The 22,291-nt window shown below is 44.7% G+C and overlaps 1 protein-coding gene across 2 annotated transcripts; it reads right to left on the bottom strand.

The window, feature by feature from the left end:
* Nucleotides 1-1,991: 1,991 nt before the first annotated feature.
* SLC25A47 (solute carrier family 25 member 47) lies at nt 1,992-21,980 on the bottom strand. 2 transcript variants are annotated; one of them, XM_038408072.2, is made up of 7 exons: nt 21,962-21,980; nt 18,356-18,485; nt 9,091-9,134; nt 8,762-8,833; nt 8,155-8,337; nt 7,317-7,587; nt 2,030-4,834 (listed from the first exon to the last, which is right to left on the bottom strand). In XM_038408072.2, exons 2-7 carry the CDS (start codon nt 18,381-18,383, stop codon nt 4,554-4,556), a joined length of 879 nt encoding a protein of 292 aa, XP_038264000.1. In that variant the 5' UTR covers nt 18,384-18,485; nt 21,962-21,980; the 3' UTR covers nt 2,030-4,553. The 2 variants fall into 2 exon arrangements, with proteins under 2 accessions (XP_038264001.1, XP_038264000.1); XM_038408073.1 differs by lacking the exons at nt 18,356-18,485; nt 21,962-21,980 and adding an exon at nt 14,284-14,406 and having other exon boundaries at nt 1,992-4,834.
* Between the last annotated feature and the right edge of the window lie 311 nt (nt 21,981-22,291).

The raw sequence follows: 22,291 nt of genomic DNA, 5'->3' as shown, positions 1-22,291 counted from the left end.
TTTGTGTATACAGACTAACACGGCTACCCCTCTGATACTTGACAGAAAATAGTGTTATGTTGTAATATATGACATTCATTTAAAGTGAAATGAAAGTAGCTAGGACTGTTTGTAAGATTCCATCCATTAGAGGTTGATTCAATAAACTCTGTATATCGTAAGAAAGGGGATCAGTTTGCCAGGACTTCTATACTATAGGACCTGAGTACATGCAAACCAAAGTCTGTGGTGTTTGTACAGTGAACAGTGCCCTAGTAGTCCTTTCCCTATGTAAAGATACACTCCCAACTTTTTTCATACCTTACTAGATAGAGGAGTACAAAATCTATCTTTTGTAGTCAATAAACTTCTTTTACTGTTCATCTTTACCAGTGAGTTTGTATGAAGTGTCTGGTGAATCTGCTCGGGTTTGCAAAGGTTGGTGTATATCCACTTTCCATTGATGAAGTGGTGAACCAATTAATAAATTTGCACTGCTAGTCTTGAGCAGTGCAAGACTATATTTTCCTGAGATACAATACTGGGAGCTGGGGGGATTCGGCTCTAGTGCCTTTCTCTGTGTGATTCATGAGTGGCTCTGCGAGCATTCGTGCAATCTAGCTGGCTGTGGGGTTGCCACATGCGGTTGTACTGAGTGATAACAGCACCCGGAGGGGTTTGCTGTTGGTCCCTAGCCAAGCATTGTGAGAGACAGCCCAGGCTGGCAAGAGTTCAGGGGGCACAGCGGTCCCACAGCCTCAGGCTGCACCCCGTGGATCCCGACATAGTGGGTTATTGTGGGAAGGGAGGGAGATGTTTAATGGCTGAACTTAATATCTGATCCAAACCCCATTGCAATCAAAGAGAGCTTTTCCATTAACTTTCAATGGGTCTTGAATCAGGCCCTTAATGCATAAGAACATGAAGGACTAATTCAATAATCCTGCTTAGAGCTAGCAGACACTGCACAATTTCTCCCTTCCCATCCTCCGAATTCTGTCAATGCACTTGGGTCCTGCAGTCTCACAATTTGGCACAAATGGCAGCTGCTGCTCAGGAGTTATGTTGAGTGGTTTTTTAGTATGATGCGGACACGTCCACCTGGGACCAGGAGGTAACTATGAAACATGTTAAAGTTGGAATCTTGCTACCACTTGTTTAAACTTCATTATTTATGTGCTGAAAACTATTGACCTCTCTCACCCCGACCTGATTTTGGGAGGTTGATGTCTAAAATCAAACTATAATCTATATGTTAGGAAAAGCTAAGAAGCTTAAAGATGTTGATAATAAAAATAAATAAAGCTGTAATACAAGTAGGGGAAATAAAGTGTATAAGTATTTGTAACAGGCTTTGCAAAAAGTATGAGGTGTAATCAGTTAGCATCAAGCCTAAATAGTTAACCTAAGTGCTTTTGACCTAGGGTTATAAGAGTTAGCAAAACAGGCTACAAAACAAAGAGGTTAGTTTTTTCTCCTAAAATATGGTGGCCTGATGTCACAGATAAAATCTCACTGGGTTTAGTACACTGAAGTCAACTTTACTAACAGTTACCCAGTTATATAGTCCATCACATCACCATAGTATCTGAGCACCTCCAAGTATTTAAAAATTAAATAATCTCCATCTATCTTCCTTCCCAGCCTGTAGGCAAACTAACTTGACTTCCATCCTGCCATATTTAAAGAGGTTAAAATATTTCCCTGTACTAGAAAGGTGAAATACGATGCCTCTGTATATGAGAAGTTAACTGTTTGATTAATCTGGACTTTTTAATGGTGACCTTTCTAGCTTCCCACAATCCAACTTTAACCATGTTTGATCCACACTCTCAATATTGCAGGGTATTATGGGTTTATGGATATTTTTCTAATTTCTTTAAAGAACTTCCAATGCAAATTTTTTCTGTTTGTGCAGATTTCCCAGGCAGTGCAGCAATATGTCCTAATTTGTTTCAACAAACTTACATTACTGTAGGAGAAAAAGGAACGGAGTGTGCAATTCTGTAACTTTTTAACTCGGATGTACAGATTTATTTTGTATTTAAGTATCTAAAATCCAGCTGGAGAGTACTAGAAAGGAATGTGAAAACAGAATGAATTAAACATGTTTGCTGATATAATGCTTTAATAAAGTACTGTAGTTATTTCTTACAAAAAAGTACGTTTCTGAAAACTGAAGTTTACATATAACAACTGCCAGATTAATATTTTCCAAACAAGACTGACCAACTCAAATTTCCACTGGAAAATGTCACTCAACAAATCCCAGAGGTCAGGGGAGAACAGAGTCTTCAAAAGTTTCAATGAAATCCTTGAGAACTTTTGTCAGATAATGATCAACTGACAAACTTTACCTTGACTTGCTGGTATTTTGTTTACGTCAGTATAATAAAAATATGGATCAAGTTTGTTTAATTTCTTCTTTCAGCTCCCGGTACTTAACAGGGGCATCTACTTTCATTTCACACTTCTTTTAGCCCCTGTCCCTGTTCTTGCAAAGACTGGATCAGTCACTCACAGATACTGCTTGTCCAAACTCTGTAAGGTCTGAAGTTGCCCCCAAGTTTGGATCCTCTATAGTTCCTGTGAATTAAGGATTCCTCCAAGAGATTCTGCTCACTGCATACTGCCAGTTGAACCTGAGCTCAGAGTTAGTCTCCAGCACTCCATAACAGGGCAGTAAAGCTGGACAGCTATCTACAGATGAACTATGTGGGGGCACTTAAGGGTATAAAAGCTATCAAAGCTATTGCCACAGTGTCTCAGTAGGTTTGGCATAACAAGAGTAACTCAAAAATATGGCTCTCCAGAATGAAGCATGGTTCAAAATGACAAATACTCCTTGTGACTAGCCTCGCTAAATTGCCTCACTTCTTAGTGTGATGCACCCTGGAAACCACATGGCAATAGCTGAGAACATTGCCTCAGAAACAGGAAGTAAAAGGCAAGACAAAAATATATGCCGCAGACTGGCCCCTCTATCACAACACTGCTTTAAGTGTAAGGCCATTCACTTCATGGTACAAAAGAGACTTTTATACACAGAAAGCTGCAGTTTCTGGCAAAAAGTGTTTGGTAATGAGCATGGCAAATGTGTTGTCTTCCTTGTGCTGACTGGCCTTCAGCCTGGATAATTTATCAGAAGAAATAGTTCTCTGATAATTAAAGTTGCAATTAATAGCTCATAGTCAAGGCAACATTAAGCAAAACAGAACAGTCAATTCCTGGATCCCAGCATTCACACATCAAAAACACTTTGCTTGGTATATTTGCAATTTACCTGTGTCTGTGGTACATACACAGCATATGGTGTTAGACTTACAGCAAAAGTGGGCTTGTTTGTTTGTGTTGTTTTATTAATCACGCATGTGGAGTGAAGACCAGTTTTTATTTTGCTAGGCAACAGAGAGGAGAGACACTGAGTGTCCAGGGCCCCTGTTGTCCCGGGGAGGACAGCAGGGTGCCTGCTGACAGGAGGGGCAGTGCCTGAGAGCAAGGAGGGCGGTAGCGTCAAATGACTGGCAAGTGCAAGCCCAGGAAGAATAACTAGCTGCACCAATAGGAAGGGAGATGCCTGCCTCGGGAGCCCTGAAAAGGAGGGAGGAGCTATGTTGGAGCAGTCTGGAGCCAACCACAAAAAGGGCAGGACTGGTAGTGTGGGGAGCTGGTGAGTCCCAGGCCTGCATGCAGGGTTCCCCCTGAGAACCAGTCTCTGGGGACCTGGATGCAAAATCCCTCAGCTTGGCCCCTTCTTTGAGGCAACTCCCAGTTTAGAGGGCTTTGTTGGGAAAAATCCTGCCTATTAACCTATGGAGGAGCTTACCACCTTATCCCAAGTGTGGGCTGCACTAAGCCAAGTCAGCCAAGTTGCTAATTGCTGCTACAGACAATATAGTGGTCAAGGGCCCCTATAAAGTGCGCGTACCAACCAGCCACTAATTTTGCATTTGCTGTGTCAGGTCACATGACTGGGGAAATTGACAGATATTATCAGTGTGGGCACTGGTGACCCCAAGAGTAGTGTTTTACCCAGTTATATTTACTTCCTGTTTAATATAATTACTGTGTTGAATATATTGTGTGTGTTTGTGTTATTTCTTGGGAGTTGGCAAGTAAGTGGGTTATGATGGTTAGAATTTTACTTCCAAGCTGCCCTGGTGACCCTGCCCTGCCAGGAAGGAGCAAGGGGGGGTTGAGGCACCGCCAAATAAATTCATATGGGAATACAGAAGTTACACCCTACTGAGCTGAGGCAGGATCCAGAAAAATACAGGCCTGTCCATCAAAACCCGTAAGGATATTTCCACTAAAACAGGTAACCAGGTGAAGAAAGGTGCTACACAAGTTAGATCAAGTTTGTACAAAAGTAGGAGACAACTTGACAAGACAACTAAATGGACGAAACGTAGTAGTAATCAGCCACTTCTCTCCAATTCTGTATTTCACGCCCCCATAAGTCTACTGATTTCACCCAAGACCTCCGTTGGTGGACTGTTGTTTGAGTGTTCTGTTATATGAAAAGTCTTCTCAAAGGAAGCAGCCACCTTAAAATCGAGTGATGTAATATGCTTTTACTTCATAAGATGGTCTGCAAGTCTCATTACACCTTCATATGTTACAAACACCACCATGTTCACTGGAAAAGCACGAATGCAGTTTAATCCAAGTCCTTTGAAAAGAACTCTTATTCCTTCTTCTTTCACACTTACTCGGATGCAGTGTACGAGTCCTTTGTACTTGCGTTGTCCCAAGTTATCTACTTGCAGTCGCGATTTAATTACATCCATAGGAGTAGCTACGGCCCACCCAAACACTCCAGCAGAGCCACCAGAAATAAGCACAGTCAGTATGTCTGCAAAAAGAGAACCAACAGTAGGAGTAATTAACCAGAGCGTGGTAATGATATAGCAGTAAGCATTTCCAGAGAGACTTTTTCCAGCTACTCGTTCAAATCTAACACTGTGAACAGTTTTAGGAGAAGAGGAAAAACTGCAGAAAGAGACTGTTTTACTAAAAATTAGTTGTGTACAGCGTGACTGACCTCACAACAGTCCAAATCAGAAGTAACTCCACTGATGTCAATAGCATTACAACCATATAAGTGAAATCAGAGTCTCTTCATGCAGACTTTCCATTGACTTCAACTAGAGTTCTAACAACCTCAGCCAGTCCACTGGATTTGTCATGCCATATCAGACCATTCTAGGGGGTTGTATTGTTCCCATCACTACAGTATGCAAGTCCATTTACACTGTATAACCATTCAAACAGCACTGTTGATACACCATCAAGTTTCAGATGCTGCCTCCAGGTGTGACCTCCAGTGCTTGACCTGATGCTGAAATAAAGTGAAACATATCTACAATGAACCTGACCATTTATGCAATTCAGGAAGGGGAAGAAGGAATTCCTTTCTGCCCAAAGACAAAGTTGTGTTCTTAACAAAACTGTGCCTTGTAACTTCTTTCTCTAGATAGCAATCCTGCTATCCTGTATTGCCTGTAGCAGTAAATTCTGCAGGATATCTAGCACCTGTATATTATATATAGTTCCAATGTTTCCAATATTTTAAATGTGCTACCTTTTGATTTCACAGCATATTCATTTTTTTCATGGCTCGGGCCACCTTACCTATTTTAATGTAGCATTTGTTTTTGAGACACTATAGTTAAGGCTGAGCTGGAGCCTGCCACTACAGGGTGATGAATGCCCCCAACTCAAGGTGTTCAGCTCCTCTGCAGCTGGAGTCCACCACCTGTTTCCAATTGCTTATATAACTTTCTCCCCAAGAATAATCTTTGCTGAAACTTCTCACAGATGGTCTTAGCCCCAGTGGGAGGCATTTTGTAGTCATCCTGGGGTCATTTGCCTATTAGGAAACTTAAGAAATTTTTTTGTTTCTGTGTCTGGGATAGTTCAAAGGCCTTTGTTTTCAAACTTCAGCCTGGGCATGTCGCACTTGCAGTGCTGTGGGATGTAGAATGCTTGTTTTGTCTCATTTGCTGGAATTCCTCCCCATCGCTATCTGAAGAGGAGGTGCATGACTTGAGAACGAAGCATTCCAAGTCTACAGAAGAGATTGATACACACGGAATAATTACAGTCTAATGAAGTTGGTCTGATTTCACAATCCAAGCAGCGTTGAGTGCAACACCACCCAGATGGGAAATTGCTTAAGGAAGACTCATATCCTGCAAGAAGTGGTGGATATGATACACTAGCTGGCCCTCCTCGCTTTAAAAACCCAATTTTTAAAGGGATTGAGGGCCTGCCACTCTCTCTGATTGAATTAAATCCTTTGTTAAAGGGTTTATTCAAATGAGACCTGAGGTCACTCGGCACCTCGTACAATTAACCCCTTAGTACAGAACCAGTTCCCCATGTATTACTGCAGGAGACTGTGCTACCATAAATTGGATGGTTCCAACCCCTAGCAGTCATTAAAAACTGCACGGCATATTATCTAAGAGTAGCGGTGTCATCCCCAACATGTTTAGTCAAATTTCAGTTCCATTCTTCTTATAGTAAGTAGCCTCTGCATCTTCAAATAAATATGACAATCTTTGCTTCTTATCCTAAATGACTTTAGTCATATTGTTTTGCATTTTTAAATCTGTGTCTTGTTTCATCCCAGAGGTAGCTGCATTTCATAGAATCATAGAATATCAGGGTTGGAAGGGACCTCAGGAGGTCATCTAGTCCAACCCCCCGCTCAAAGCAGGACCAATCCCCAACTAAATCATCCCAGCCAGGGCTTTGTCAAGCCTGATCTTTAAAACTTCTAAGGAAGGAGATTCCACCACCTCCCTAGGTAACGCATTCCAGTGTTTCACCACCCTCCTAGTGAAAAAGTTTTTCCTAATATCCAACCTAAATCACCCCACTGCAACTTGAAGCAATTTATTCTTAAGCAATGTGATTCCTATTGACTTGGAAACCTGTTTTGGGTAACCACTACATGTCACTTATTCAAGGAATCCCACCCTACTTTGCTTAGCTTGCGGGGGTCTAAATAAGGGTGATCAAAACTATACTGAAAGACTTGTTGATACTTTAAAATAGTCACCTCATACAGATTTCACTATATATAGTTTGTGCATTCGTAAGTAAATCATTATGGAAGCCACTGGGATGAATGGTACTATGTAAATGCAATAATTTTAAGCTTTGTGGTTGAAAACCAATGCACAACAGCCTATAATAAGGACCTTTTATGAGTCAAATTTCCAAGGAGATAGGTAAAAAGAATATATACTCAAAATATACCTTCCCTGTTAATGCAATATAAATGAAGCTATTTTTGTAGGCAATCCTGAACTGTTTTCTCCACATACCTGGTTTATTTTTTCCAGCTGGAGTAAACCAATCACACAGGATATTATAGGTTAGGAAATACGTTGCAAATGAGTGGCAGTCCCTGCACAGTAATGCAGAACAACCTTTGTATAGACCCCCAAAACCTTCCTCTTTTGCTATCATCCTCAGACAATGCACAGGTCCTTGATACTTTGGCTTGGGGAGGTGAGATGCTGTAACTGAGTAATGTGATTGCTTCTGAGTTTGCATTCGAACTTTAGCTGTTTCGGTAGGCGATATTAGCACCACCTGGGAAATTAAAAGAACATATAACTTTTAAACTTTCACAGTGTTTGGATTAACATCATTATCCTTCCTGAGCCAATGAATCACTCACACTTGACTTTTCCAGGCAACAGTAGCAGTTTTACAGCCTAAGGCTAGCCAATCCCAGCCTCCTCAAATTCAACTGAGCACGCTCTAAATCTAATCTGGGCATTAAGTTGCTCTATACAATGTGATCTGCTATGAAAAATTATCTACTGAATGGTCCACCAGATGGGGCAAGAAAACATATACATGTAACTCATGATAAGTGTTTTTTAAATATTTTAATCTTCTTCTCTAAAATAAAAACAATGTCAGACACCCAACGATACTGAGCCAAACCAAACCAGCATGTGGGCACAACAGAGGAAGAGTAGAACTACTTCCATCTTTTTTTAAATTCTGTTGCAAGATTCCAAAGGGTTATTATAAACAGTGGGTTCCAATGACCTTCCTATAAGGACTGAACAAAAGTTATTCACTCTCTTTCCAGCCTCACATATATGGAACCGGGACCTTTCTTTGTGGTCTTTTTTGTGATTTACCTACCCGAACAGCACCAGTAGCACATCCAGCAAGAGAAATATCCACCTTTGATGGCTTCACATCTGAAGTGCCATATCTTAATCTGCAGATGTTATAAAGGAAGTTTCTGTATGCTCCAAATGAAAAAGAAGAAACAAGCGACACTGTGGAGACTGACAGTGACATGCCTTTGTAAAATCCCCATGCCTAGTTTGAAAGAGAGAGAGAAAGAATGGATTAGAAAGGAAATAGCCTGTACTTATGCAAATGCCCTATCCAGTCTGCTCTGAAACGCAATCCATTTACTGTAGAGTCACCCTCAGCCTGCAGTTAGCTTTCTTAACAATTTAACAATAAAATAAAGTTCAACCTAAGTCTTCTCCCCAGGGCTGGCTGTTTGTACAGTCCCCATTCAGGGTTGACCAGTCCAGACCGTAGGTTTTCTTTGGTCACTTCTGAGATCTCTCCTCCCTTCTACCTAGAGTGGAATTGGTGAGCTGCTTGCAATATGAATCAGCAAGACACACTTAGCAGTTCATCACCTTCTAACAAGTGGGTTCATTGGATCATTGTTCCGGTTGTTACTTTCGCTTTTATGATAAATATAATGTATTACACTAGATGTGCTTACTTTTTCAGCTTTGTATGTTTCTCGAATGCAGTGCCAAATTCCATTATAGCTCCTCTCCGTCTGAATTCTCACCTATAAATAAAGGACATCATATTCAGAAAATATTAATGAATACATTAATACCATACCATTTTATTTGCTGTAGAATCTTGTTCTCAAGCAGACAGCAGATACTATCAGATATTAATTATAGAATGCATTTGCATAAAGAATTTGAAAGAAAAATTTAAAGCATTCAGTTATATCACTGATTTACCAAATGGGGAGAAATGTAGAGGAACAGGCAAGAGCAAAAAGTTAAGTTTTAGAAGTAAAGTTAAAACAAATACCTTTACTGTATCCAGTGGATAACCCACAACAGCACTTAAGCCACCTGAAACAGATATTTTATTAAACAAGGTTAAGAATGTACATAATTACAGGACCAATTTCCTAATGCAAAGGAAGTCATTAAATGAATTTCAGTGAAATTCAATTCCAGAAAGTCAAGTTGTTTTTGATACCATATCTCTAATTTGTAGATAACCAGAAAGTCTAAGCCAAAGATCAAGTTGCAAAAAAGAGAGGCTGAGACAAATTAAAAGAAAAACTTTGGAGTGGCAAAGGAAACATCCCAGAGGTAACAGCAGCATAATGAAAGCCAGGTTTACAAAAGAAAAAGTAACACAAGTGTTGCTATGCACAGCGCTAATGTCACAGGCTGTGGGCTGCCCTGTTGACATTGGACTTTAGTTGTGTCTGGAGTTTTAACAGGAAATGTCAAGAAAATAGTTGATTGTTTCCTACTCCCCTGCTTTTTGCATGTCCTTTCTCATCTTAGACTGTAAGCTTTCTGGGGCAAGGACCAAGCCTTCATACGTAGCACACTGTGGCTCCCACTTCATTGGCAACACCTAGGCCTCTGGATGTTACTGAATACCCCCTGCTGGAGCCTCTAGATGCTACTGTATCAGAAGTAGTAAGTAATAATGCATGAAGCCATTCAGATATTAACCGAGGTTTACAGGCTACAGGTTCCAGCCAGCAATACGCCATCTTGATCAAAGCAGAGGTAGCCAGTGATTTTATTCTATAACTTCATAGGGCAATGTTGGAGCACATTTTGGTTACTCTTCAAGAGCTACATATGAAGCCCCAGACTAGACTACTCAATGGGAGTTAAGGGCACCCAACACCTTCCAGGATCGAGCCCATAAAGCAATAGTCACATTTGTGTGTTTTACACGTGCAGTGAACAAATACACTACACTGCAAAGAAAGATGAACAAAAACAAAGGATTAATGCTTACCCAGGAAACATCCCTTGAAAAGGAGCCAATCTGATTTTAGAATCCCTGCACTGTGATGTGATGCAATGTCAGGGCAGTAATGCTGTGTACAACATAAAGCACAAGCCAAATGACTGCTTTGCAAATCAGCATGGCAGAGCTGACCTTAGGCTAAACTGCCCTTGTTGTTTCAGCTTTGGCAAGCTTAAAGTGTCACCTCACTGTGACAGTGCTGAGGAGGACTAATGATGGGGTATGCACAAAGTCAGGCTGGTCAACAGAGCTTGTCTGGACACAAGCTGTCCTTTATTACCATGGTGTGACAGCAAAGATTGCTTTTAACATTCAACAGGGATTTATCTGTCCCAAATATAGACACCCAGGAACATTTCTAGATCTTAAAATAGTCACTAGAGATGGAAGCTCCATTGTTCTAGGAGGCAAAGTTGCTGTGACAATTTGGGAGGGTGGGCCGTGACAAGACACATAGTTTTCATGTAGGATTCTTTACTTAACAAAAGCAAATAGATTTTCATTACTGTCATTATGTCCACCATATTTCTCAGCCAATGGTTATCACTCCTCTGTTAAATGACACTACATTAATGCAAAGTTATTACAGCCAACCTACTGGCTAACTTCTGGTTAATACATGAACTGCAAGTGACCTCAAAGGAAATCTGGCTCAGTAACAATGGAGCCATATCAAGGGGACATTTATAGTGGCCAGTCCCATTGTTTTGAAAGCAGATTTAGTTGTCTTAATGTATTGTATAAGCCCTTTCAGGGAGCAGGGAAATTACACAGATCTGTTTCCTGGAGGTTCACCAATTAAAAGGTGTTTGTAATTTAGCTCTTTCACAAAGTTAGTGTTGGGTGCTATAGTCTTTGCACAAGACACATTTCACCTGAAATAACAAGGCCGTCTTGGTAACTGACTATAACTACTACATGGTTAAGTAAACAGCGTCTGTTTGACTGAGTCACCAAGGTTCCCAACAGCTAATCCTGCAGTGCAGCGAATCCTGCAGTGCATTGTAGACAATCCTGGAAAAGATTTACATGATCCTTGCTCACTTACCAAAAAAAAAAAAAAAAAAAGCCCTTTATTTTAATTGCTATGCATGGTCCATCCACACACTCCATCAAATCTGTGCAGTGGGAAAGCTCAATAGGCGGTAACAAATAGGTCAGAAAACACCTTTTTGTATGTAAAAGCTACAGTAAAGTACATTGTGCGAAGGGGAAGGAATATCTAGAGCAGTAAAGAAAAATACATAGGAAAAAGATGGAGTTTAGGGGGGGGGAAAGGAGCTTATTCAGTCTAGGTAATGGAGCGTGCAGAGAATGAAAACATGCCCCAGCCAGCCTGGCTTTCCCGCTCACTGACAGAGCCTCCAGCATTGGCCTCTTGCAAATGTACCCAGGGCAGATCACTAAACTGGGAGGAGGGTTTCCTGGAAAGCAAGGTCATGGCAGTGAGTAAGTTACTGTGCCCTTCTGTGCAGACCTCACTCACACCCAGTGGTCCCTCCATGCAAGAGCATGTCCTCAACCAAGGGCAGGATTTGGCTTTATGTGAGTTGCAAGCTTCTCAGTGGTTTAAGGTGGCACTTGTGGCTACTGGAAGACCTTTTAAGAAAGGGATCTTTGTGTGTGGCAGAGCTAAAACGTAGTCTTCTGACTGCCCCCACTGCGCTCAAGAAGGAAGAACTCCCTGCTGCTTTGTGATACATTCTTGGCTCACAGGCAGGGACCAGTGAATTCCTGCCTTCCTTTTCAATTTGGGTTAATATTGGGTATATTTAGCATTTTGATAGGGATTAATCAGCCTTGTCACACATAAAAATATGCAGAATGCAAAAAACAGACACATAGACCCTCTTACAAGGCTGTTACTACCACCTGTCCCTCTGGAGAAAACAGCTTGAGGGACTGAGAGAGGAAGTGGCCTGCAAATGTTACAGAGCTAGGGATATACAAGAGACAGCTCTGCATAGCGCCACCTCCAGCCCACAACAGTCCCTCATGCTGTTCCAAGGCCATGGAACATTCATAAACTCTCTCCTGTTTCGCTCCTCTGAGTAACAGCAGTAATGGCAAATACATTGTAAATTAAGCTGAAGTTTAGGTACATATTGTGTTGATCCCTGACTCCTTCTGCCCTGGGCTAGAATAAGACATAGACACTATTAGTCTGAGAGCTCTTGGGGTTCTGTAATTACATCAGAATCTATGCTTTCGTTTTTTAAAAAAGTATTTTCTAGCCGTCAGGGTTGGTAAGAAAAGCTTGAAAATGTGCCCTGACATATAACCAATGCAGTCAGGGCCGGTGCAACCACTAGGCAGTTGCCTAGGGCACCAAGTGGTTGGGGGTGCCAAAAAGCGGTGCCCTGGCTCAGCAGGGTGGAGCCGCCTTCTGGAGCCAGAGTGTCCCGCTTGCGGCGGCGGCAAGCCCCAGCCATGGAGGAGCCGGCAGGGCGCAGGGGGCAGCAGCCCGGCCAAGGCGGCGGCGCCACTAGCGGGGAGCAGCTGCACCCCCACGCCCCTCCTGACCAGGCTGCAGCCTGGCATCCCCTCCCACCCCCCGGGGGCTCCTGCAGGCTGCAGCGGATGCATGCGGGCGCCAGCTCCCATGCGCCCCCAGGCTCCCCCCTCGCCTAGGGTTACCATATTTCAACAATCAAAAAAAAAGGATGGGGGAGAGAGCCCCACCCTAGCCCTGCCCCCATCCACTCCCTCCCACTTCCCACCCCCTGACTGCCTCCCTCAGGACACCCAACACCCCCCCCCCCGCCGCTCCTTGTCCCCTGACTGCCCCCTCCTGGGACCCCTGCCCCTAACTGTCCCCCAGAACCCCACCCCCACCTAAGCCTCTGTTCCTTGTCCCGACTGCCCCCTCCTGAGACTCCCCCCCACCCTAACTGCCTCCCTAGGATCCTACCCCCTACCTGTCCCCTGACCACTCCAACCCTTATCCACACCCCATCCAACCACTCCCCGCCCCCTGACAGGACCCCAGAATTCCCGACCCATCTAACCCCCCCGACTCCCTGTCCCCTGACTGCTCCAATCCCCCCCCCCCAGAACTCCTGACCCATCCAACCCTCCGCCTGCTCCCTGACTGCTCCCCCGCCGGAACTCCTGACCCTGCCCGTGCCAGTCAGATGCTGGCTCCACGTGGAGGCAAAACACGCTGCCCGGCTGCCGCACGCACAGCCCCTCCCGCGCAGAGTGCTGAGGCAGCGGGAGGGGCAGTGATGGCTCACACGCCCAGGAGCCGCAAAACTGGAGTGCGGTGAGGAGGGAGCCGGGGGACGGGCCTGCCCGGGTTGTGGCCCCCCCCCCCAGCTCCCCACTCGCCACGGTTGGGCTCTGTGGCTCCCGGGAGCGTGAGCCACCACCGTCCCTCCCGGAGCAGGCTCAGGGCCCCGCGCCTCAGTGGCGGCGCCGGCTCACGTGCCCGGGAGCCGCGGAGCCCGAACGTGGCGAGGAGCCACAGCCCACATGCATCTGCTGCAGCCTGCAGGAGCCCCCTGGAGGCGGGAGGGGCGGGGGGCACAGGTGCTCCCCGCTATCGGCACCACCACCTTTGCAGGGCTGCTGCCCCCCCCCGCGCCACGCCAGCTCCTCAATGGCTGGGGCTCGCCGCTCCCGCAAGCCGACACTCTGGCTCTCCGGTGCCTCCAGAAGGTGGCTCCTCCCTGCCAAGCCAGTGCACCGCTTTTTGGCACCCCCAACCAGTTGGCACCCTAGGTGACCGCCTGGTTTGCCTAGTGGTTGCACCGGACCTGTCCACATCCCCGGGCAAGGTCGAAATCTGAGCAAGGCCGGGAGCTTTTCCTCAATGCCAGACTGACTGCTTCCCTGGCCAGAATCCCCTGACTGGGGAAGAGGAGTTAGCAACACGGATACCCCTCCTTGGTACTTTTCCCACAGTTTCACTTTAGCTCCTCTCTGCACCACAAGCCCCGAAGTCTACCGAATTCCAGGTGTGCTTTTTATTCTCCTGAGAAGGGATTATGCACCCAAGGCATGAAGCTTTTACACATTGGAGGTGTCCAGTCACGTTTATCAAAGGTTGTGGAAAGCTGCAATGCTGTGAACTACTGTCACTTTCTATAAATAGCCTTGGACAGTGATAGCATGAGCTGCCTGTACTGTTTACATCCAGGGTCTCAAACACGCAGTCAGTGGGGTTATTTTCTGCAGCCCGCCAGCTCCCTGCGGTGCCCCCGCCTCCCCAGCGCTTACCTAGAGTGGCTCCAGCCCGGCCGCCTGCCTGCCTTGCCCCCGCGCCGCTCCAGGAAGCGGCTGGGACCTGGGGAGGGGGGGCACAGGGGTCTGCGTGTTGCCCTGGCCGCTCCTCCAGGTACCTCCCCCAAAGCTCCCATTGGCCACAGTTCCCCGTTCTTGGGCCGGACCCGCCCCCCGAATCCCTCCTGCAGCCGAATCCCCTGCCTGAGCCCCCTGCTACACCCTGCCCCCCGCCCTAAGCCCCCTGCCGCACCCCTCCTGCACCCCAACTCCCTCCCTGAGCCCCCTGCCGCATCCCACACCCTTCCTGCACCCCAACCCCCTGCCGCACCCTGCACCCCCTGGGGGCATGGAGGGGGCGGAGTTGGGGTGGGGATTTCAGGGAAGGGGTTGGAATGGGGGCAGGGAAGGGAAGAGGCAGGGCAGGGGCAGGGCCTCATGGAAAGGGTGGAGTGGGGGCGGGGCCGAGGCAGCAGTGGCGGGGAGGGCATGGTCAGTGGTGCGGCCCTCGGGCCAATGTACTTGTCCTCATGTGGCCCTCGTGGTCATTTGAGTTTGAGACCCCTGGTTTACACAGCAGAACCAAACAAGAGCATCTCTGTATAGAACACATAAGGGAGGCAGAACTTATAAAAAGACTGTTCAGTAAGGTGGTGCCTGGCTGCTGTAAATTGGATAGAAGATAAAGAGTGAAATCAAGTTAAGCACCCATCTGGGTTTTAATAATACCTAGCTCTTTTATAGAGCTTTTCATCAGTTGATCTTAAAGCGCTTTACAAAGGAGACCAGTGTCACTATGCTCATTTTACATATGGGGAAACTGAGTCACAGAGCAGTGAAGTGACTTGCCTAATGTCACCCAGTGACCAAGCCAGGAACAGAACTTCAGAGTCCCTGTCTTTGTGCCCAAATTGGATGGTTTTTTTGTTTGGGGTTTTTTTTTTGGTACACAGTTATCACAGCAGCTTGTGTTCCGCTGCGCCAGTAGTTCCTGATATGAAACATAGCTGGGGGTCCTGTGAGGATATGGATTGAGAAGAAGCAAACTGTGCAGGTGATCTTCAATGAAAAAATAATATAGTGGAAGACAAATTATAATTATATTAACACCACTGACTGCAATAGCTATACGTGAAATCCTGGCCTTGCTAGCACAAGGCACAGAGAGAAGCAACCACCCTGGCTCATGTGTGCTGGGGAAGGAAGATAAGCTCTGAAGAACTCCTTGCAAAGGAGCAGTAGAGTATAGGAATTGCTATACCAGGTCAGACCCCTGGTTCATCCGATCCAGTGTATTGTCCCTTAATGGACAATTATAGAGTAACCTGCCCATAAGGGAAGTTTTTCTGACCCTGGGCAGTGTGTGGTTGGTTTATATAGCACCAGCTATTGATGGTAGCAGTTGGCAGGGGAGCCAGGACATGTCCACAGCTGACTGGTCACACTTCCCTGAAGGCTACAGAGCAATGCTGGACACACCTTGTCTTCTGCCTAAGAGAACAGAAAGGCAGAAAAGAGCCCTTTCAGTCATCTCCACCCTGCCTGGGCACCTGCAATATGCAGGCCAGAAAGCAGAGGTGGACCCAGTTATACATGAAGGGATAAGCTTTCTAGCATCTCCAGCCCATGTCCTGATTACTGAAGGTCTTTCTGAGCAATGGACATGTTTACATTGGTTTCACGTTGCCAACACGTGGTGTCACAAGCGCAGGTATTGTGCATCCTCTGATTTCTCTCAGGCATGTCTCACACTGTGTCACTGTACATTCAAAATGACATGGTTCAGAGTAGCAGCCATGTAAGTCTGTATTCACAAAAAGAAAAGCAGTACTTGTGGCACCTTAGAGACTAACAAATTTATTTGAGCATAAGCTTTCGTGAGCTACAGCTCACTTCATCGGATGCGTCGGATGCATCCGATGAAGTGAGCTGTAGCTCACGAAAGCTTATGCTCAAATAAATTTGTTAGTCTCTAAGGTGCCACAAGTACTCCTTTTCTTTTTGTGCATTCAAACCTTCCCTTGATTCTGAGCTAGTTCGATATACTTAGAAGCGACAGCAATGGGAGGAGCTGGGCAGTAGGTTGTGTGTGTGTGTGTGAATGTGCACATGTGAGGAGCTGCACAATAGTTCTGTGCATGTTTGTGCTTGTAGATAACTTATCACCTTGAATATTTTCAACATAGACATCAGCCAGGATTTTAAGGGGGCTGTGCCTCTTTGCTATTCTCCAACTAGGAGCCGGGCAGTGTTTTCTCCAAAAAGCGAAAACACATCAAGGTCTTAGGAGTGCAGTTAACTAAACAGAAACACTGTGTCACCATTTAGTTGTTTGATGCAAATTGTCTGGGTTTGCAACATATTTGGAAATGTGAAAATACACAAGATGAGACTGCTTCAACTCTTTAACATTTGTCAGAATCAAACACAAGCCATACACCAACTGCAAGGCTCAGAGAAAGTCAACCACAAATGTCTGTTCTCCAAGAAATCTCTGATCTGGAAAACACCCTTCAAAGAGACAATGGCATCACCCACATCAGACTGGTAATGATGGGCATTGGGCCAGTCTCTGACGTCCTTGCACAGACAAAATTCCCACTGACTTACATTCAAACTCTCTAGGGTATTGGACAAAATATCTCAGAGGAGCTTGCTTTCTATAGGCATTGCACATCATAGAAAAGCAGCGAGTTTGCCTTAGGTAGCAGCTAGGAGGATTCTGTATGCATAGCAATGTGGTGCATTTAAAATAACCAAAAGTATTTCTGATTACAACCCCAGAGCGATGGCCCACTCCCACAATGCATCTACGTAGGGCAGGATCCAACAAGTACTGAGAGCCTTCCATTCCCATTCCCACAGATACGCTTACTGCACAGCTGCTGCCCAAGGTGGCAGTCAGTACCAAGGCTTAAAGAATCTCTTTCACAGCCTTGCCCCAATTCATCATTGTCAACCATATACCTCCAATGCCCAGGCTCCCCAAACCACACAGTCTGAGGTGACTGAGTACAGAGAAGGGAAGGGAACCACAATGAAGGGACTGAATCCATCTCTCCTGCTCCTGCAGTCATTCCGGATCCCACCCAGGGCTCACTGTGCCTCCCAATTATCACATAGAGACAGACCTTAAGTATGTTCTCCTACTTAAAACTCTACATGGGCAATGAGCCTCTCCTGAACTGACCAGCAAAGGGCTGCCAAAGTTCAGAGGATCTGGAAGCCTGGTTGGAATTGTTGGTAGCATATGTCTCAGCCATATGCCAAATTTGTCTGACCCTCGCTAGCAAAGATGACACTGCTTTTCTCCAGTTCTGATCAATCTTAGCCGTTTAGCACTTTTCTCTTTCAAAATCTCCCAGGTAATTAGACCACACTCTTTGCTGATCACTTGCCGAATTTCATTGTTTAAAACAAAGCTAGCTTTCATATGTACAAGCGCTCCGAAAAAATCTAAAACTAAGTGGTACCTTTTAAAAAAATTGGTAAACAATTTGCTCCCAGATCAACTTCTGCTGTGCAACAAGTCTGTGTTGTAATAACCCCTGAAACTGCAAATAAAGATCAACTTAAAGTTATCCAAATGTCACTAATCCAAACCTCCTTGTTAATTGAAACAGTCAGTCCTCCGCACTATTAATTATACTGAAAATGACCTCCGTTCTTCCTACTCTTACTGCCTAACTGTACTCCTAGGATATCAGATAACTGAGGCTGTACCACATCAGCAGTGTCTGCCAGTAGCTGCATTCAATTTGTTCCATCTTCTTGTCTCCTGCTGCCACGTGTGGGTTTTCATGTTGTTTTGCTTAATACATTTGGAATTAGACTGGGCGTTACAGAGCAATAACCTTAGCTAACCATTTGTTTAACTATATTCATTTAACAGCTCTGTAAATTTGCTGATTCTTTAAATTAACAGAATACGTTTTTAAAAAAAAGAGATTTCTCAATAAATCACTGAAAGACTCTCAACTATAGCATTGCCATTTGTGGCATTAGGAGTTGCCTTTAAATTAATAGGAAAAACAGCTTTCATCATACACCATTTTATTTCTTTATTTACCTCCAATGGCTCCAGCAATGAAATCCATCTGGACAAAGTCTGCTGCTTTGACTGTCCTGATCAAATGTTAGGATTGTAGAGGAGGCAAGGAGGAAAATTCAGCCTTTCTGTGCACAAGCCAACTTCAGTCCTTTGGAAATGATATAGTTCGTAATATATTAAAGCTAACCCTGCTAACTCCACCTTCCTCCAGAGGTTATGTACTCTGGGGAAATTTGATGAACTATGCATGTGCAGGAAGAGACAAAGATTGAATTGGTTCCAAGAATATTGTGAATAAATAATCCCATGAAGAAGTGAACCAGAACATTGACCTGAAACCTCTATTCCAGTGCCTTTTACCCTGCAAATCGCTAGGTGACCGGCCTTATGAAACAATGATGATGTTGAACATGGAGCTGCCACATCATCCCTGTTGTATGAATTAACCGCAGGAAATGGTCTCTTCCATAACTCTCCCAGGTACATCCACACACACACACATAGGAGTGGAGATTTTGGGAGAGTCCCCCACAAGCACTATGTCAAAGTAGACTCCCTTCCCAATCCAGGGCAAAGCATGTCACCCCCTCTTCCCTTGCCATTCATCCTGACCTTCCTCCTTACAGCCTTGGGTCTTCAGCCTTGCACAGTGCTTAACTCATCCTTGCCAACTCTTAAAAACAGAGGCGGATACAGTTATATATGAAGGCATTGGCCATGGCTGAGTGGTGCTCATAAACACCAGAGAGCTCAGCTTCGGAAAGGGGGAGCACTCTGGAGCTCCAGGAGGTGACCTCTCACGTGGGAGCTCTAGGGGAGAAGGAATGGGACGGAGGACTCTCCATGGAAGCAGTTCCTGAGCTCCGCAGTTCCTGAGCTCCATGGAAGCAGTTCCTGAGCTGCCACCTCCCATTCACAAACCTGCCCATCCTGTTGGGGAGCAGGGAGCCAAATCTGCAGGACGACTTGTTGAATGTTGGTCATACACACGCATGCACACACACAGCACTACATCACTGCATCCAGTTCTGGTGTCCACAATGCAAGAAGGCAAGTTGATAAACTGGAGAGGGTTCAGAGAAGAACTAAGATAATTAAAGAATAGGAAAACCTGTCTTATAGTGATAGACTCAAGGAGCTCAATATATTTAGCTTATATATTTAGCAAAGCGAAATCTAAGGGGTGACTCGATCCCAGACCATAAGCACCTATAGTGCTAGCAGTCTAGCAGTCTAGCAGACAAAGCAAGGCATAACAAGATCCAATGCCTGGAAGCTGAAGCTAAACATAATTCAGACAGGAAATAAACACAATTTTTAATGGTGAGGGTAATTAACTATCAGAACAGTTTACCAAGGGGTGTGGTAGATTCTCCATCACTGGTAACTTTAAAATCAAGATTGGATGCTTTTCTAAAAATTATGCTCTAGCTCAAACAGGGATTAATTCAGAGAAGTTCTATGGCCTGTATTATGCAGGTCAAACTAGATGATTACAGTGGTCTTGTCTGGATTTATAATCTATGAATCTACAGATCATGGGATGGGGTTTAGAGGATCAGTGGATGCAGCTAGAACACTTGTAGATTCCAGACCACGTTGGGGAGAAACAGATTCAATTTGCATTGGTTTCGGTGGATCTGAGCTAAGGAACTTGGTCAACCTCATCCCAAGTATAATTCATCAAAAGTCAGTTGAGTTACATTAGAGATAAATTTGGCTCCTTAGCACAAGGGTTGCAACCAGCTTGTAACTAGTGCTTGTAAAATGTCCTATCATATATAAGCACAGGGCATAGCAATTCACATGCATTGAAGCTTAAGGCATTCCAATTAGAACACCTTTTCACCTAGGTTAGGACCACAAAGCAAACTGTGCTGTGATCTCACTCCCTGTTGGCCCTCAGCTTAGTACACTCCACAACATCTCCACCAAAGATGCCTGTTTTGTCTGTTCTCTGCTTCCCAAATAAAATCCCGTATGACTGGTCTAGAGAGACTGGTGCATTGACATTTCCATATGTAAAATTTATGCCTGAATTTAGGCTAGCAAGCTAAGAGATCCATTATACAATGTTTAACCACAGGCAACCTAACCAGAGCAGCTTCTGCATGTGCATGTCCATCAAAGGAATGCCCTATGGGAAGCAACCCAAGTGATACCACAGGAATTTTAAATGAGCAGTAAGTGGAGGTTTCAGTGGGGTTTAGTGTCTTTTTACTGCAAAAGCATATTGTAACACGATCTCAAAAACCTATCAGAGATTTGGTATGATTGGCTGTCAAGTAACCAGAAAGGTCACCACAGGGTTGGGTTCTGCAATTAATGAGGAAACAGGAGCAGCAACAGAGGCCACCCTCTGCATATCCACTATTCCTCCTACCATTTCACTACTCTGCTCAGACCGGGGCTAGGAGGAACCATCTCTAGGACTCTAGGGAGTTGGTTGCCCATCCTCCATTCCTTTGCCGTTCTGCAGAAAGGGTCAGCTTGGGTGCAATGCTGGTAAGTTCTACTGTGACAGGCACACCTGTCCAGTAGGAACTGGACTGAGACCATCAGCTCTTTTCAGATAGGCCCCTGAGCCAGCAGGTAACAGAAACTGCCAGTCATTTCCTATCTGGACAACAATGATGTTTATGACTTAGAGGTGATTAGTTTTGTATCTCATTTCTGATCCCAAGTCATCTAGTCCTCCAAACCAACAAACATAACCCAAATCAAACCTGGACTATTTTGGCTGATCAAATAGACTGTATCAAAGGTAACAACACTGATATCAGCTGCTTAATCAGGAAAAACAGTGGAGCTTTGGTCCAGTGCCCCTTCTGAACTAGAAAATGCAAACTGAATTTTACCATCAGTTAATTGTTTATCAATTTTGACACTTTGAATTTTTTCAGGGGGTTGGGTTGGTTTGTTTTCCAATTATTTTAATTTGGGAGGAGATGGAAGAGTGGCTTTAATAAAGATGCATGCTGGTGCCAGTAATTTTTCCATGCTCAGACACTGTGGGGCCAGGGGAGCTAATCTCTGAAAATTTAGCCATAGCTAGCAAAGTTCAATGAGATAAGAGAAGCCAACACTAAACACTGTCAATGTAAACGGTTCAATAAGGTTAGTAAGGAAAAGTAACAGCCTGTGAATGGATGGTAACTGTTCTGTGCTATACGTGGAAGACTGACCTCAGACCTACAGGAGGGGAAAGGGGAAACCAAAGAGGGAGAAGGGTCAGCTCATGTGATACATCCCCAAATACAGCCTCCTGTTTTGCACAGTAGAACTGCACCAGTTCTGAGGCCCAGGTGGCATCCATATCTGTGGAGGAGCGGGCTGGATTTCCTCTGAATGATCATGGAAACCAAAATCCTGATCCTGCAAAGTACTTAAGCATGTGCTGTGCCAACAGGACTGCACATGTGTTTATGCGCTTTGTTGTATCAAGGCCTGAATCACACATTTCTAACAGAGATTGTACCAGGTCACGTAGGGTTGCCAACATTGTATTTCAAAAATAAGGGACTATTTTCTTAGCATCCCTACCCCACTCCTCCTCCCAGTATTATTATTATCATTATTAACAATAAATAATAATAATAATAATAATAAGCATTACTCACCTACATCTTCCAGGGGTATTTCCTGATGCTTTTTGCAGCACTCAGCAACTCCTGATCTTGCTGTACAGAAATGAAAAAAATAAGGGACTGTTGGCAACCCATTGGCAGACCCACCTGAGGGGATAATTGCACTGCCCCTCCTTCTGGCATATCTGTTTCACTGGTAAGCTGAGAGCTTTAGTTCCCACTGCTATGGCTCTCATCCTTTTCACAAGCACCAAATTCACTTCAAAGAACATAGTTCGGATAAATATACTTATCAATGTCCCCTTGTAGAATTATAGCATCATAGGCTACAGAAAGTGGGGAGTGGATGGGAACTGAAGATTATTCA

The sequence above is a fragment of the Dermochelys coriacea genome, chromosome 6 (genome assembly GCF_009764565.3).
Source record: "Dermochelys coriacea isolate rDerCor1 chromosome 6, rDerCor1.pri.v4, whole genome shotgun sequence".
Taxonomy (NCBI): domain Eukaryota; kingdom Metazoa; phylum Chordata; order Testudines; family Dermochelyidae; genus Dermochelys; species Dermochelys coriacea.
The sequence above is the reverse complement of the archived record's forward strand: the minus strand, read 5'-3'. Positions and strand labels throughout refer to the sequence as shown.

Bases quoted from the DNA above. Each gene is read 5' to 3' on its own strand.
- SLC25A47 (XM_038408072.2), bottom strand. From the start codon at position 18,383: ATGGATTTCATTGCTGGAGCCATTGGAG. The intron at 9,135-18,355 runs GTAAATAAAGAA...TATCTGTTTCAG, and splicing joins CATTGCTGGAGCCATTGGAG to GTGGCTTAAGTGCTGTTGTG. The intron at 4,835-7,316 runs GTATGTGGAGAA...CTCTTTTTGCAG, and splicing joins AGCTGGAAAAAATAAACCAG to ACATACTGACTGTGCTTATT.